The sequence below is a fragment of the Quercus robur genome, chromosome 8 (assembly GCF_932294415.1).
Source record: "Quercus robur chromosome 8, dhQueRobu3.1, whole genome shotgun sequence".
NCBI classification, from domain to species: Eukaryota; Viridiplantae; Streptophyta; class Magnoliopsida; order Fagales; family Fagaceae; genus Quercus; species Quercus robur.
The window spans coordinates 66,670,837-66,688,421 of record NC_065541.1 but is presented as its reverse complement, the minus strand read 5'-3'; the positions used below and the strand labels follow the sequence as shown (position 1 = coordinate 66,688,421).

Sequence of the window (17,585 nt, the reverse complement as noted above, 5' to 3'; positions counted from 1 at the left end):
ATTGGACAAGCCTTTCATTCCGTACGTGGACTAGATGAACTTTAAGACTGATACTAGATCAATTTTTTGGATATTTACTGTCACGTCCAATGCACTAAAATCTTGGATAAATGCTCCCACCAAAGTACACACGCATGTAGAACCGCATGGGAGCTCAGAGATCTAGTGAATATAACGTCGCTTTCACATTTAAAAACTACCACACTTTTGTACATATAGATAAATATATAGTGATCACTTGATCATGAAAACATATTCCTTTGTTAAATTCATTAAATTTTAACAAATCTTATTTGCGAATTGTCTTATGATCTGATCAGCAACCCCACACATTGGTGCATATAAGGCAGTGCCATTCTTGTCTTGATACAAGAATAACATGGCTTCTTACAACATATTTCTGCTGGTCCTCGTTGCTTCTAGTGCCTTCATGATTTTGGAAGCTAAAGGCAAGCTTTCCCTCTCCCCAACTCACTACTCATCCACATGTCCCAACGTATTATCCATTGTTAAAAAAGCAGTCATAGAAGCCATAAACAAAGAAACTCGTATTGGGGCTTCTTTACTCCGCTTGCATTTCCATGATTGCTTTGTAAATGTAAGTATATAGCTTCACTAGCATTTTGTCATTAACTCTTTGATAACCTGAAAATGTTTGGACTAAAAATAAAATGGTCACAGGGCTGTGACGCATCAATACTGTTGGATGATATTCCCGGCAGCTTTGTTGGAGAGAAAACGGCAAATCCTAATAACAACTCAGTTCGAGGATTCGAAGTTGTCGATGACATTAAAGCCAGGTTAGAGAAAGCATGTCCCGGAGTGGTGTCCTGTGCCGATATTCTTGCTCTGGCTGCTCTTGACTCGGTTGTTTATGTAAGTTCCATTCAACTTTTAGGAACATTAATGTTATGACTTTGACTAAACTATACTAAATTTTTTTGAAGAATAGAAGGGAAAAAAAAAAATACCTGTAGGGCTGTAACTGATCTTAACTAGTCTGTTAAATATCCATAATCGACCCAAAATTTTGGAACTAAGGTTTGATTGTTGTTATTGTCTACCCAAAGTTTTGAAGAATCTCAACTTCACCATTTATGTACATAATATGAGGGGATCTTTATTTTACTGGCCATTGTAGTTAGGGGGCCCTTCTTGGGAAGTCAGTCTGGGAAGAAAAGATTCTACCACAGCAAACATCACTGCGGCCAACACTTTTATCCCTCCACCTACCTCCAACCTGAGCGGCCTGGTAGCAAACTTCTCTGCACAGGGACTTTCATTTAAGAACATGGTGGCACTTTCAGGTAATGCAGTTTAAGTTTGGACCAAAAACTCAAGGAAACAATGAACAAATTGTTGTTTTCAGTACAATGCCAAAAAGTAATCATTCCTTGTTTTATAAACTTATACTTTCATTAGGTTCGTTAATGGAATTGAACACCCCACTTGATTGTAAAGTAACTCACTAACTCATCATGGTTGACAGGTTCACATACCATTGGCCTGGCCAGATGCACATCATTCCGAGCCCACATATACAATGACTCCAATATTGACTCCTCCTTTGCCAAGTCATTGCAGCAAATATGCCCCAAAGTTGGAAATAATAACACTCTTGCACCCCTTGATCGTCAAACCCCGACCCTTTTTGATAACAGGTATTTTAAGAATTTGGTGAAAGGGAAGGGTCTTCTACATTCAGATCAGGAGCTCTTTAATCGGGCCGCTGCTGATTCCCTGGTTGAAAAATATGCTACCAACCAGAAAAAATTTTTTGACGACTTCGCCAAGGGTATGGTTAGAATGAGCAGAATCAAGCCCCTCACTGGAAGTGAAGGAGAGATCAGAAAAAATTGCCGGAAAGCCAATTAAAAAAAAAAGTGCAAATGTACTTAAGATTATGGCTATATGTAGATGCATTAAGCTACAAATTTATGTTGAGAATTGTGTGCAATTTATCTTCGCCTTGACAGGTGACCATGTTTATCAATAAACACCTGGTTTCCGCGGACAGATAAACCATTTGTTCAGTGTATTTCAAGTTTTTTACTAAATTTAATAAACTTCTTTGTAGTCACTGTTTTCTTTTTTAACGATGAGAACTAAGGTTGTCAAAATCGAGATCCTACGTAGGATTGTTGAAAGTAGGTGGAATCATAAATCGTAAGATCGGATTGTAAATTGTAACATCTTACATATTTTCAAATTTAAAGCAAAAAACACGTTGATAATGGCTTTGTATGTTGAATAATCACATAAATTAAAAATTCATCCATAAAAAAAACTTAGATTTGCATCATATGATGTAATTTGCATGTCATACATCGTTAAGTCTATACTAACGAAACAAATATATTTAAGTTTTAACCCAATGTATTTCAACAAATGTTTAATATTTAGCAACCAAATACCAAAATATTTATTAAAACATATGGAAAATATTTTCCAAGTTCCAAGTTTGAAATCCAAAATAAATTAGCAAATGGAAACTAGCTAACTACAATATGAAATCCAAAAGTAAAATGAATATTAAGGTGAAGTATATATTTAATTATTCTCATTCTAAGGTTCTTATTACCACTGTCCTAAATTCCTAATCATCATCATTCATTTCATCATCTATGTAAATATTATATATTTGTATACTAGAGTTGCAAAAGACATCAAGATCCAATTTCATACTCAACTATTCAAGTTATACCACTCAAAAAAATTAATCAATCAATATGCAAATACAAGCATAACTGATAAAATTATATATAAAAAAATATTTTAGTAATATTAGAACACAAATTACTATATTGATCAAATAAATTTAACAACATTATAACTTAAAAGGTAGCAAAGCCAACATCAAATTCTTCATTTAGAATTGATGAAGCATTCATTCATTTTGATTACAAGTGAACTAGCAATTAGAAAACATTTTCTTATGTTAACATAATTTTATAAAATAAAAAAATAAAAATCCATACCATCACAACATGAAAAAAATATAAACCCTTAAAACTTCATCAAAACAAAAAAAAAAATTATCCCCTAAAAAAAAAACAAAAATTTATGTTTTTGATAGGATCGGTAGGATCTCATACGATCCTACACGATCTTATATACGATCCTACCATTTTAATGATTCTAGTGCGATCCTAAACATTTTGGTGAAGTGGGATCGTAAAATCATGCGATCCTATGATCCAAATCGTGATTTTGACAACCATCATCAGAGCAAACAAAACATGATCAGATCAACCACCACAACAGTATATGATATTGTAGTCCACAGAATATCACTATCACAAAAATACTACCTACCACTGTAGTTTTCTCTGATTTAAGGGGAAAAAAAAATCTCTACCGTCAAGTACTAAAAGAATATGATAATCCAGTACATTAGAGTATTCAAGAAAGATATCTAGCACTAGCACGTACATGGTTACATGGATAAAATTGGGAACAGGATGGTAATTGCACCAGAATTTGTCAAAGGTATCCTATATATACAGGGAATGTTAAGGGGTTAGATTGCCTTGAATACTCCTCTGAAATGATCAGCCATAGCTCTCATCCATCTACTCTAACTGATCCAGTGACTCAACCTCCTCTTCTTCCATCTCGAATGCATCAATCTCTGCAAAGTAATCCCTCTGCTGTTTTACGAATTCATCCGGCAAGGCGTAATCTGAAACATTTACACGATGTTGCCTCTGCAGAAACATCACAAGCCAATACAAAGTTTAGCTAAATATCTATTTATGTAGGATCTTATTAAAAACTGATTTAAGATGAAAATGCAAGAACATGCAAGAGTTTCAGAGAGACAAATTAATACATGGCGTAATGCAACATGTAACAAAATACAACACTCTTAATATTTGCCACACAGTTAGTCTTCTCCCTTTAAAAGTGTTAATACTTTTTCATGAAGAGAGATGCAACAAAATACCTTTGTTAAGCTGAATTTATCCCCTTTATACATAGACAGCAAAAGAAGGGCAAGAAAACAAAGTTAAAGATAATTTCCCTACTCTAAGGGTTAAGAACAGTAATCAGAAACGATTTAGGCAAACTACTTGGTCTGAGTTTATTCTCAAGCTTGACTACTTCAGTAAACAAGGGAGATCATAGAAACCAGGCCCAAAGCCAAAGATTAAGAATTAAAAGAAAACATGGTAAAGACAGAATATCCTGCCAAAATAACATGAAATTTGAGACCAACAAAGTCTTTAAACGAACCTTTTTAGGAGGTTCTGTACAAGCCTTTGATAGACTCTTTTCTCCATCTTTGTTTATCTTGTTCCTAATTTCAAGACAAGTAACATACACGGCAGTGTTAAAGAACATGCTAGACAACAAAAGAAAGACACAAGATAAAGTCACAGCCATATTAGGCCTCACAGTATATCAGTAATGAAAACAGAACATCGATGAAGAAGCAAGAAGAAAGTAAATTTAGAATACTCTAATACAGTACACACACACACACACACACACACACACACACACAAAAAAGCAGTGGATTGGGTATTTAAAATTTTAATCCAAGCATAACAACTATCAGAATTAATGAGTATTCAGTTTATGGGGGATGTACAAGTCTTCAATTTTCAAGTTCTAAGTATTTATGTTCATTAAATCAAAAAATTTCATGTCTCAAGCACCTCAAGAAGATGGGTTTGAAGAAATATTACACCAGTAACAAATAAGTATCATCAGCAGAATTTTCATCCAGGAGACATGATTCTTTCCAAAATTTTTGAAATCAATGATCTAAAGACCAAAGAAGTTCAAGATAAGAAACATTGCAAAGATTTCATGGGCCCTAAAATCACAGAAGTTATGCCAATGTTGTGCCAGTTTGATTCATGATTCCACAATTGGGAGAACTTGTTTAGTAAATCTAAAAAACCCATTAGACTCCATCAACTAATAAACAATATAAAAAAACCCAGTACATCCTCCTCAACAAATAGTACCAATTATGTCTAACTTCCCAAATATTCACAATCTGATTTCTTCCTTCCTCTTCTACTGTTGTTCAAAGATGAAATGTAATCAAACTACTGACTAGAGCAGAACTCAATGCAAGAAAAGACTATGACATTTACCAAACATTCCCGATTTTAACCGCAGGAGGGCAACTCAAAGGCTCAGCAGTTTCCTTCCCTTTACCCTTTCGTTTATTTGCAATGTTTCTTCTACTGTAAACCGAACCAGACTCAGAAACCTCAGAATCAACACCAGCACCTAAACCCACAACATAGAAATACATTCATTATCTCGCAATCAAAACTCATCAGTATCTCACACACACACACAAACACACCCTTCAAACATGCATTCAGACTCAACAACACAAAGTAGCAAATCCCAACTAAACTGTGGCTAATACACTCAATCCCGAGCAACCCATGAACATGAACAATCATACAGGACTTAACAAACATGAATTAGTTCGAACCTTCGAACCCATTGATTAACTCACAAATTCACAATTCATAAACATAACAAGCTTTATAATTATCAAACACACAGACCCTACAAATCATCCTTCCAAACAACTCGCAAATTCAGCATTATAATTAAAATACCAAGAATCAAACTCATTCAGGTTCTTAATACAATTAATCCTTATTTGTACGGACAAGAACTAGCTCAATTAGAACAAAAAACAACAAAAATTGCTCTCAAACCCTAGAAATTGAGAAATCCCAAATTTGAAATGAAAAGCAAAAAAGAAGAGAGGGCCGATAAAATTACCGTGGGGGGACGAAGACTTGAGCAGCCTTGCCGGCGAAGAAGCGAGATTCGTCTGCGGCGGCGGCGGCGGAGGAGGAGGAGGAGCGGAGCTTATGGCATCGGAATTGGTGGTGGTAGAGTTAGTTGAGGGGAGCAATTTTTTAAAAGCGGATGAGAGATTATTGGGTGCGGTGGTAGTGGTGGTGAGATTGGTAGAGTCAGAGAGTGGTTTTCTAATTTTTTTTCTAACTCTCAGGATTCGTTTCTCTGATTCCATTACTCACTGACTTTTTTCTGTGTGAGACTGAGACTGAGACTGAGTGCGAGTGTGTGAGTGTTCATTTGCTAACTAACAAGTCTATCTATTACTATTACTATCAGGTTTTTTTCCTTTTCTGTTATTCATTACATAAACTATAGAGAGCGGTGTGTGTATGTAAGAGAGAGATAAGAGTGTGTGTCTGTGAGGATCTGGAGTGGCGGGAAAATTTTGGATCAAATTGGGAGAGAGAGTAGGAGAGAGATCGAGAAGGGTTGCGATAATTTGGTGGAGACTATAGGTCTGGATTCTTCAATGGGGACGGGGTGTGCCTAAGTTGGGCCTTCGATTGTGCATAATCTTGGGAAATGGCATGGAGTTTGGGCGTTTGGGATATCTAGAGTCTATACAAATGATATGGACTTTGTTAACATTTTTCTTTAACCGAACTCAAACAGTGCCTCATAGAAGCCCAAGTCCACCAAAACCTCCCCCTATTTTTGTAATATATTTTTTTTCTTCAAAATTTGTTGAGCTGATAAATTATTAGTAGAGTTGCAACCGGATGGGGTGAGGTCAAATCAAGAGTGACCCATTTCTGTCACATCATTTTTTTGGAGCGGAGAATGAGAGATATGAATGGAGTGAGTTGGGAGGTATTTTGCATTTTTTAATAAGGTAGTTTTAACATTAATAAAAGTAGAGATGAAATAGAAAAGGAAAGTACAATTGTTTGAGCGCTACGGGAGAGAGAAAGTAAGCGATATGGGGGATTATAATAGAATTTGTACCAAAATAATAATTTAACTATATGGACAAAACTTAAGTATAATACTTCTGGTACTTTTCGTTAAGTTTCCTCTTTAAATTTGAACCATATGTATAAAATGGACAACTGAACAAACAACGTTTGAAGTAATAACACTGTCTATTTTTATCGTTCTTTTTCCACTTATCCTTTCCCTGCGAGAAAAGCCAGATGCTTCAAACGCTTTCATCCTCATTTTCCCAAGAAACAAACAAATTCCAAACAAAAATTTTGGCTGAAACTCAACAAATTTTTGGTAAGATCCCTTCACAACCACACCACACATTCATTCTAGCCACCATGTGAGGAGGCAAATTGGTTTTCACCCACATGAAAACCCATAATAGAAACTTTAAGAAAGAACCAGCCTAAGAGAGTGATGAAGAAGACAGCGAGGCATGGTGGCTGAATAGGGATTCACGGTGGACCATGATTTCCTTGAATCGAGTAAGAATTTTTGGTCCATGGATTTTCCCCTTATTTTCTTTGATCTGATACTAAACAATAATGAGAAGACACTTTTTTTGAGAGAGGAAGAAATTTAATATCTCTAAAGGAGGAGACTTTAGTGGAAGAAATCTGAAGGAGGAGACTTGGAAGAAGTCGATGGGAGCAAATCAAACTAAAGTACCAAACCAAAAAATAAAGATTTAGTGGAAGAAGTTAGCTGGGGAAAGATTTGAAATTTGAAGCTAAAATCACACTACAAAAAAACGAGGCCTAGAGCCACATTTCTAAAACGCGGCTATAGACCCAAAAAACGTGGCTATAGGCCCATTTGGTCTATAGCCGCGTTTTCTATAGCCATGCTTACACACGCGGCCTAAACTCCGTGACTATAGCTCCTGTGGGTCTATAGCCACGTTTTTTAAAACGCGGCTATGGCTGAGACCTATAGCTGGGTTTTTAAAAACACGCCTATAGACCATGTTTGGGCTGCATTTAAGAAATGCGGCTAAAGCCTTATATATGGTTTTTGTCTATAGATGCATTTTTAAAAACGCAGTAATAGGGTTTTTTTTTCTATGTTTTTAAAAACATGGGCCATACTAAATTCTTGGCAGTTGGGCACTCTTTTAGCATTGGACTATTTCATTCTAAGCTTTAGAAGCAAGGCTCTTAGGAGATAATTCCAATCCAAACCAACTATCAGCCCTAAAAATAAAGCACCATATTCTATAGAAGAATAAAAGCCAACAAGTTGAAAGATAAGCTTGAAAAAGAAGAAGCTTATGACATGCAAACGTTGACAGTATAACTAAACAATAGTGCGGGTTCATCTAGAGCATAATTAGCAACTATTATGAACTTAAGTCAGAATAGTGAGATAAAACTCACATTCCAATCAAGTGTGGTGACATTTTTACTCTTCTTATTTGTTCTACCCTTAACATGTTTCAGCACCAGCACATTCAAAGGACCATTAGAAGTAGATCTCGAGCTACCATCTGTAGCTTTACTATTGTCCATATATGAGCTGTTGAATCTCCGAATCTACAAGTTTTATCAAGCATACAGCCAAAAACTATTAAAATTCACAACCTTGAAATTCTAGGAATAGCAATGAAATTAACACATGCTAAGTAAAAAGTAAACCTTCATACTTATTTGACATAACCAACTAGACAATCAACCATTGCATCAAACACAAAAACACCACTTAAACTAATTAAGAAACCACACAATCAATATCAAATATTAAATATCCCAAGAAACCAAAATACTCTTTTTTTTCTTTTTCCTTTTTTAAGTACTCATAGATTCCTAATCTTGGCTATGACCAAAAAAAAAAAAAAAAACACCTGTACAGAATACCCTTTATCCAAAAGAAACCAAGAATGATATGGGCTTTATAAAAATCAATACTATGCACTAAAATGAAAAAAATAAAAGTAAAGAATTATATAGATAGAATTATGGAACATGATAAGTTAACAAACACAGAGACGTGTGTAAATATATACAACACATAAAATCAAATAAGGCAGGCTATAAAAATAAAAACTTGATAAAACAATAGAAAACAATCTAATAGAAAGAAGAACAAGAAGATACTAAATAGAAGGAGGACGGTGATTTTGAAGAGTGAGAGACAAAAGAGAGAGAGAGAGAGAGAAAGAGATATAAGAGATATGTTGTGGGTCGGAAAGACTTTATAACTACAAACAAAGTCTCTGAGCCACTCAACTCAACTACTACAATCCAAGAGTTAATGATGGGATTCCTTATTCCCTCTACTGGGGCTTTCATGGTAAGTTAATAAAGAGATTCCTTACTAATTATCCAAAAAAAAAAACCATTAATTAATAAGTTGTGAAAAAAAAAAGTTGTATCATAGACTTATTCAAACAATGTAATTTCTAATAATAATTAACTAAAAAAAAGACAGCCATACAGATTGTAAATTTCTAGATATTATAATTTTCATTATATAAAACTTATACACATGACACATGACACTGATTCTACAATATAATTTAAATATTTTTATTATCTACATAATAAAAATATATGTTACATGGGTTATAGTGATAGCTCAATTTTTTAGTGGTATTTTTTTTTTATAGTATCTCATGTATTTAATTTGAATACTAACTTCACCTTCTTAACTTTCTACCTATCTCAAAAATAAAAAATAAGGATGTTACATAAGGCAAACCAAACACATCTTACTAGTTGCATTCATGGATAAGGACCTCCAACTTCCCCTATCAATTGTGTCCGCAATTCTTTAAGGGGTTGAAAATGTGTCCACACTTCAATAAATATAGTAAATGAAAATACTTTTAATAGATCAACACAAAAGCTAGCAGCATATATATGGAACCATAATAAATATGATCATAACATAAAGTAAAAGTAGGACCACCTTCCTCCTAGTTTTACTAATATAGGCATATATATATACATAAATATATATATATATATATATATATATAAATTACGTCATTCCTTTACTTCTAATTCAAAGATTCTTCTTTTTACTTAGATGAGGATGAAGTGATTGGCACTTCATTCTTAGCTTAAATTGTTGTAGGCTTAAATGTGTAAGGAACAATTTTTGTTAAGTGAAAATTCAAGAAATGACGTGGGTGGAAGTTACATTTTACATCACTTTCACAAGGATACTATTAATAATAATAATGATTAATTTCTTTAATTTCCTCCTTTAAAACAGGATATTGCAAATAAGTACCAGTTGTACAACAAAAAATTAGCCACAAGAAATTTCTCAAAAGAAGTGTGATTCTTTAATAGGTCCATATAAATCAGAGATGGGTTGAATTCATTCTGAGCACAAGAAACAATAGCATGTAGATGACATTTTGCATGCCTAGATTATGATCAATGAAGCATAACAAGGTTAACAATGTCCTCGCCCCCATAAAATCACTCCAAGGAGGTTTTCCATTCAGTATTTCAATAATGGTATAGCCCATACTCCATATGTCGACAGCCCAAACACCATCAAATTCTAATGTGTGGATAAATAATTCAAACTTACATGCTTAGCTACCTAGGAATGGCAACAGGTTAGGTTCGGGCCGGGTTTCTTTATATCCGAACCTGACCTGAGGGCCTATATGCATAACCCGAACCCGCCCTGTCGGAGCTCGCGGGGCCCGTGGGCCCCGACCCAAAATCACAAACAAAGAAATCAGTAAAAACCCAAAACCACAAATCATCACAAAAAAACATTTTCTTGGCATCCAAACAGATGCCAAGATCTAACAAACCCAGAAATTTTGCAAATCCAAAAATAAAACTAGTAAATCTGAAAATCCCACCAACAAAATACAAAAAAAAAAAAAAAAAAAAAAAAAAAAAAAAAAACCAACAAATTTGGCTCACAAAAACAAAACCCAAACCCAAATTTTGCTCAAAAAACATGAAAATAAAAAAAACCCCAACCCATCCAGTGGTGGGTCTGTAACTGGTGAGGGGTAGTTCACGGTGGTTGAGCTTGTCGGCGAGGATTTTCTTGGTCACTTGAGGGAAGGCTTGCGTGGGGCTTGATCGCTTGAGTTGAGATTGAGAGTGAGAGTGGAAACTAGAAACTAAGGTTGAGGCCTGAGAGGCAGAGAGGGGCGGCTGCTGAGTGAGGGTAGAATGAAAGAAGAGTGAGACTTAGGGTTAGATATATGGTAATATATATAGTTAGGTTTTTTGGTAATTTTAGCTAAACTAAGCAGGTCGGGTCGAGTCCAGGTTCAGGCCGGGTTTTTCTCAAAACCCGGACCCATTTCGGGTTTTTTTTTTTAAAACCCAAACCCGACTCTATTCTTTATCGGGTCGGGTAAAATCCGACCCATTAGGGTCAGGCCGAGCCGAGCACCCGCGGGTCAGGCAGAAATTGCCATCCCTATCTAAGCTACCCCAAAATCTACTAGCTTAACCACGCCTGATGTATCAACAAGCAAATTAGCACCTTTGATATCCCTGTAGAGCACAATCATCCAAGTCACTGAAAATTCACATGAACAAAAGCAACCAAACTACTCCAACAATCTGTTTTTACTGACCACTAGGTAGATATAGCAGAACAATAAATATTCCTTATAATCTTTTAAAGAATGCCCAAGAATCAAATTTTCCCTCATTTTTTTTTTTAACATATCAAATTTTCCCAATTGAATGAAAATCCACCTAAACCATTCAAATTGCACTGATAGTGAAGCAGCAAACTAAGAAAAGGTATCAACAAATATAGTATTAGTGGCAAAATTACTCAAAATTCATAATTTCTTACTTGTCGCAAATCAAAGAAGGGCCCAAAATAGGTGGACCTTTCAAAAGGATCAAATCTTTCAAACTGTAATGGAAAAAGATAGCATTATTAACATTGAACACTAATCTCCAAGCAATATAAACCAGCCAAAGAAAAAAAGAGTTCTAGTATTTGTAAATTACCCTGTACATAACCTCGATTTCATAATCTTGACGGGGCTGGTCATTGTACTTCAATGCATCAATTCAGTTTCAATGCTACATAGTATTATTAAGTGGGGATTGACACGAATTCAATTTCACCTAAGTCCTATCATTGTTTTACGAGGCTTAAGAATTCCAGTAACCGGTAACATAATCTTAAAAGTCCAACTTAGAAAGCTAAAAATAAAAAATCCAACAATTCAATACGCAGAATCAAAAGTGTACTAGTCGGCAAAGAGAAAGTCGGGAGCATTAGCAGAGGCTCTAAATCGATATGTAACAGGTGAGCCTGAGACGCCATTGAAGCTCAAGGGTTTGGTTTTCGGTAAGAAAGAGAAAGATTTGGTAGACGATAAAGATAAAGATAAAGATGAACACAACGACATCATTTTTTTTTGACACCTGCTCCTATTGCTTTACACATTCAGCAGATTTAGGATCATCAAGATGTTAACATGAGAACAAAAATCCTAGAGATAAATTTCTTTTATTTTTTTTGTTCTTCCATCAACTTAAGGACTCATCAATTACCTTCTATCTTGAACTGTTACAAGACATCAATTATGTGAAAGTAGTAACAACCAAATTTCTTCCAATACTAAACAAATGAACTCCTAGATAGTACAAATCCACACCAAAATCTGTGACTGAGCAATATGATACTAAAATAATTGTTCCTTTAAAGCAAACACATGTTCAAGTCATAATTATGTCTAGGAGTCTAGCCAAACAAGAAGGCCAAATAATTTAAGGTAAACCCAGTTCCTAATTTTCTCTTTATGTCAAAAAGGCAACCCATATGAACGGTTTTCAAGTAGCTTTCAAGTGATAACCTTCCTTTATTCTTTTTCTTCTCGCCCAACCTAACTTCGTTAAAATTTCTTAACTTCCACCTCCTTTAAAAACCAAAACAATCTTAAACTTCCAACTATTTCTCCAAAAAATTTACTAACTTAATAAACATAGACAATGAAAAATAAGGACACAGAAATTTGGCCAAAATTCTCAATTTTGAATACATTTTTTCCACCTTAAACAGCAATTCACTTAAGTTGTCCACCCCAAATCCAAAACTGACACTTTCAATGAGATACAAAAAGTAACATTCTGAGTCAATACAAACACCAAACAAGTTTCAATTTTTTTTTCTTTCTTTTAAGCAAAAGCCCTAAAATTTGATTTGACGCTTGAAACCTAGAATACTATAATATCCAAAAACAGTAAACCACCAATCCTAAAACTTTCTAATCAAACGAAAAAAAAACCCAACACCACACTTCAAAGAAATAAATAGAGAACAAAAGAAAAAGGGGAGGGCCTTACAATTTGCAGATTTTGGAGTACTCGCGGGTGAGAATATTGTAACCGGAAGACGTGCGAGCATCAGCGATGATTGTACAGTAATCTGCTCCAAGGATTGCAATGCAAGACCTGCATATACCAATCCAAACACATTTATGATATGTAACAAAAAACTAAAAGAAATTTATCTCTTAAGGTCCCTCCCCCTTCACAAACACAGAGCTCATGAGCATAAAAATCCCAGTACCTTAGCCTCTGTCACCTGTGTTGTTCACGGGCTCACGTGCCACCATATGTGATCTCACGTGTCACCACAGCCATAATTCTTGGCAGATTTGTGAAGCCTTTAACCTCCACAACACCGATTCATGTTCCACACGCCGTTTGGGGCTTTCCTAGGCAGGGACGGACCCAAGTAGAAGGCTAAGGGGGCCCGAGCCCCCCTCGGGCCCAAAAAAAAAAAAAATTTAGCAAGTAAAATTTTCCCCAAAAAACAAAAAAGGCCTTGAGCCCCCCTGATATTTTAGCTCCGACCCCCCTAGTTTTTACCTCTGGCCCCCCTCCCAAAAATCATGAACCCCCTTCCCTTAGCCCATTATCCGGCCAGCTCAGAGTAGAGCCCATGACCCATGTCAATCTTAAAAAAAAAAAAAAAAAAAACTCAGCTCTTAGCAGTCCAAAACCAAACGGAGAAAGCAAAAAACAAAGGAAAAAAAAGAAAAAAAAAAGAAAAAAAGAAAGGAAAGTGAGAGGCGAGAGGCGAGAGCTGTGAGGCAGAGATAGAGAGTACAGAGACCCATCTTGATCAGACTCAGAGGCCCGTGTCGCCGTGACGGAGAAAGACAGAGAGCGAGAGAGTGCGAAACCTAGTCCAGTATGACAGTACCCACACCGGCAAGAGCGAGACCCACGTCGCCACGCAAGACGAGACCCACTTGCTGCCGCCGCCACTGGTTGCCATTGCTCGATTTGCCTAGCCAGCCCAGCTTCGAGCCTTCATAGTTCACAGAATCACAGGTATTTACTCTTATCTTTTACTTCAAAACCTTGTGATCTGAGAATCAAAGAAACTATGCTTGTGTCTTGTGGACTTGTGGTGTTTCATGTTTATGCTTTTACTGATGAGTGATGAACTGAACTGATTTGGTGATTGTGAATTGAATCTGTGCTACAGCTGCTGCCTGTGGTGTTTTTTTTTTTTTTTTGGGCTTTTTGGCTTTGTGACTCTGTCACTCTGTGTTTGTGGCTCTTGCATTATATAGATAGAGAGAGTAGAGTTTGTAGAGATAGTCAGATAGTTTTTTCTTTGTTGACTAGTAGTTGGGCATAATAATAGGGAAAAGTGGAGTTAGGCAACGGACAAGTGACCAAAAAAAAAAAAAAAAAGGTAAAGTTAAGAAAAGTTTTTGTTAGTAGTGTCTGTAGTGGGATTCATTGGGTATTTGGGTTAGTGGGTCAGAATTAGAAAGATGGAGACAAACACAAAGACACAAAAGACATAAGTAAAGGAAGAGACAACACAGAGACATAAATAAAGGCAGACCAAGCATAAAGACATTAAAGGCAGACCAAAGACAAAAAGAAAAAAATAAATCATATAATATAAAAAATTGTCACACAAATTTAAGAAAATAACGGTGATTTTTATATGATTTTTATTTTATTTGTAGATCATGAAAAAATCAACTACAATGCTTGATTTTTTCAAAAAAAAAAGGTTCAACTTCAAATTCTTCCGAAGTCAACGTGGAATTGCCAACAACTAATGTTGCTATTCCAATTCTAGAAAATGTGGATGTTCCAATTCCGAAAAATGTGGATGTTCCAATCTCTCAAACACAATTTCAAAGAATTGACCTTGATTCTTTGGATTATGATCTTGGAATACACAAACAAATATGGGAATACCATGTTAATCAACGTGATGAAATTTGACGGGCTTACATTAAAAAAGGTCTGTACCAACCTCCTCTAGAGACATTCAAAAAAAGTGGAAAGCGCAATCGTACCTTTCAAGCTTCTTGGTATAGAAATAATTCAAAATGACTTAAATATTCTCCTACAACAGATGCAACTTATTGTCTACCCTGCTTTGTCTTTCATAATCCAAATGTGGTTGTGGGACAAAATACATTCATTGTTGGTGGATTTAGAAACTAGAAAAAGGTTGGGGGCAAAGATTGTTATTTTCAAGGTCATACAGGAAAAGATCCTAACTCAGCTCATAAAGTTGCTGAGCAAATGTGTAAGGATTTGATGAACCAATCGCAGCATTTGCAAAGGGTAGTTGATCATTTCACTACTGAACAAATTGCAAATAATCAGTTGCAATTGAAGGCCACAATTTTTATTGTCCGATATCTTGCCTTTCAAGCTATAGCTTTTAGAGGTCGAGATGAAAGTTTTAGTTCATTAAATCGTGGGAACTTTCATGAATCATTGGGTATTGTGACTTTTTGGAATGAGAAGGTTGCTAAAATAATAGAAAAAGCTCCCAAAAATGCAACCTACACATCACCTAGGATTCAAAAGGAAATTCTACATGTTTTTTCAGCCAAAGTGAAGAAGGCCATTTGGAAAGAAATTGGTTATGCAAAGTTTTGCATAATGGTTGATGAAGCTTGTGATGAGTCCATGAAAGAGCAAATGACTGTGGTTTTTAGATATGTTGATGCAGAAGGCTTTGTGAAAGAACATTTTTTTGGGCTTATTCATGTTGTTGACACTGTGGCTTTGACTCTAAAGAAGGGGATATATTCTTTGTTATCTCAACATTTCTTAGATATACAAAATATTCGAGGGCAAGGATATGATGGAGCAAGCAACATGCGAGGTATGTGGAATGGATTACAAACTTTGATTTTGAATGATTGCCCATATGCTTACTACATCCATTGTTTTGCACATTACTTACAATTGGCATTAGTAAAAGCATCAAAACAAGTTGTTCCCATTAGTCATTTTTTTCTTACATTGCTTTTTCTTATCAAAATTGTTAATGCTTCATGTAAGCGCAATGAGCAATTGAAATTTGCTAATGCTAATGAAATAGCACGTTTGATTGATCTTGAAGAGCTTGAGATTGGAAGTGGACTTAATCAAATTGGCACTTTACAACGACTTGTAGAAATACGTTGGAGTTCACATTTTAGATCAGTTTCTAGCTTATTAAGGATGTTTACTTCAACTGTTGAAGTTTTACAAAATATAATTGATGATGCAATTGATGGAGAACATCGAGCAGAAGGAGAGTCAGCTTATGATGGTTTAACTTCATTTGAATTTGTCTTCATCTTGCATCTTGAGAAGGAAACTATGGAGATCACTAATAAACTTTTTCAAGTTTTGCAAAGCCAATCTCAAGACATTTTAAATGCCATGCATTTAGTTTCATCTACTAAAGCACTTATCCAAAAATTTAGAGTCGATGGATGGGATGGCTTACTTTCCACTATGATATCATTTTGTGAGAAGCATTGCATTGATGTCCTAGATATGAATGCTCGTTATGTTGCGAGGTGAGCTCGAGCTTGTAATCAGCAAGATAACGTTACAAATGAGCATCATTATTGAGTAAATATTTTTTATGCTACAATAGATTCTCAACTACAGGAACTAAATTATCGGTTTAATGAAGATGCAATGGAGTTACTTAGGCTTAGCTCAACTTTAGAACCTCGAAAGGCATTAAAATCTTTTAGAATTAGTGATCTTTGTTTGTTGGTAAATAATTTATATCCACAAGATTTCACAGATTATGACAAACAAGTGTTGGAGAATGAGCTTTATCATTTTGAGCATAATGTAGTCCAAGATCCAGAGTTCAAAAAAATAAAAATTTTATCTGAGTTGTCTCAATGGTTAGTGAGAACTGGAAATTCAGAACACTACAAACTTGTTTATAGAATGGTGAGACTTGTGCTTACTCTTCCAGTTTCTACTGCTACTATAGAGCAAGCATTTTCAATTATGAAAGTTGTCAAAACTGACCTTCGAAACAAAATGGAAAATGATTTTTTGAATGACTCTTTGATGTTATACATTGAAAAGGATATAGCTTCGACATTTAGTTTGGATTCAATAGTAGATGATTTTGAAGATTTGAAAGAGCGTCGAGTTCCTTTTTCATAAATGATTGTATAAAGAAACAATAGTGTTTCGTGTCTTTTGTTTTTGTTAGTAGATTGTATCTTAATATATTAAGAAACAATGATTTTTGGATATTTTTCTTGGTTGATAGTTTATTAATACTATATGGATGCGTATTTGAAAAAAAAAATTTCGCTTATCTCCGCCCCCCCCCCCGACTTAAAATCCTGCGTTCGTCCCTGCTCCTAGGTAGTAGATCGAGAAGTTGAGTTCTAGGTTTTAGAGAGAGAGATCGAATAAATATGAAGTGTTTGGCTCGAGTTTAGAGAGAGAAAGGATGAGAGGTTGGGAACCACCATCATGGTGGTGGTGGCTGGGCTTCACGACGAAGCTAGGAGGCTATGCCTTGTTTAGATCGAAGAGAGGGTAAGGGGTGGGAGAGAGTGAGAGAGAAGG

At 35.4% G+C, this 17,585-nt stretch overlaps 3 protein-coding genes across 5 annotated transcripts; 2 read left to right on the top strand and 1 right to left on the bottom strand.

Moving 5' to 3' along the window:
* Positions 1-266: 266 nt before the first annotated feature.
* On the top strand, positions 267-2,080 carry LOC126697817 (peroxidase 4-like). The gene is made up of 4 exons (XM_050394924.1): positions 267-598; positions 682-876; positions 1,142-1,307; positions 1,490-2,080. Exons 1-4 carry the CDS (start codon positions 380-382, stop codon positions 1,873-1,875), a joined length of 966 nt encoding a protein of 321 aa, XP_050250881.1. The 5' UTR covers positions 267-379; the 3' UTR covers positions 1,876-2,080.
* A 1,214-nt stretch (positions 2,081-3,294) lies between these two features.
* Positions 3,295-8,939, bottom strand: LOC126697816 (uncharacterized). Of its 3 annotated transcripts, none has more exons than XR_007646263.1 (4): positions 8,862-8,939; positions 5,109-5,247; positions 4,237-4,300; positions 3,295-3,707 (listed from the first exon to the last, which is right to left on the bottom strand). XR_007646263.1 is itself a non-coding variant. In XM_050394923.1 (4 exons), exons 1-4 carry the CDS (start codon positions 6,014-6,016, stop codon positions 3,573-3,575), a joined length of 594 nt encoding a protein of 197 aa, XP_050250880.1. In that variant the 5' UTR covers positions 6,017-8,117; the 3' UTR covers positions 3,295-3,572. The 3 variants fall into 3 exon arrangements, 1 of the variants encoding a protein (XP_050250880.1); XR_007646264.1 differs by lacking the exon at positions 8,862-8,939 and adding an exon at positions 8,145-8,799; XM_050394923.1 differs by lacking the exon at positions 8,862-8,939 and adding an exon at positions 5,761-8,117.
* Positions 8,940-15,281: 6,342 nt separating this feature from the next.
* On the top strand, positions 15,282-16,562 carry LOC126696671 (uncharacterized). Its single transcript, XM_050393357.1, has one exon. The coding sequence runs from the start codon at positions 15,282-15,284 to the stop codon at positions 16,560-16,562; it is 1,281 nt and encodes a 426-aa protein (XP_050249314.1).
* The last annotated feature ends 1,023 nt before the right edge of the window (positions 16,563-17,585 follow it).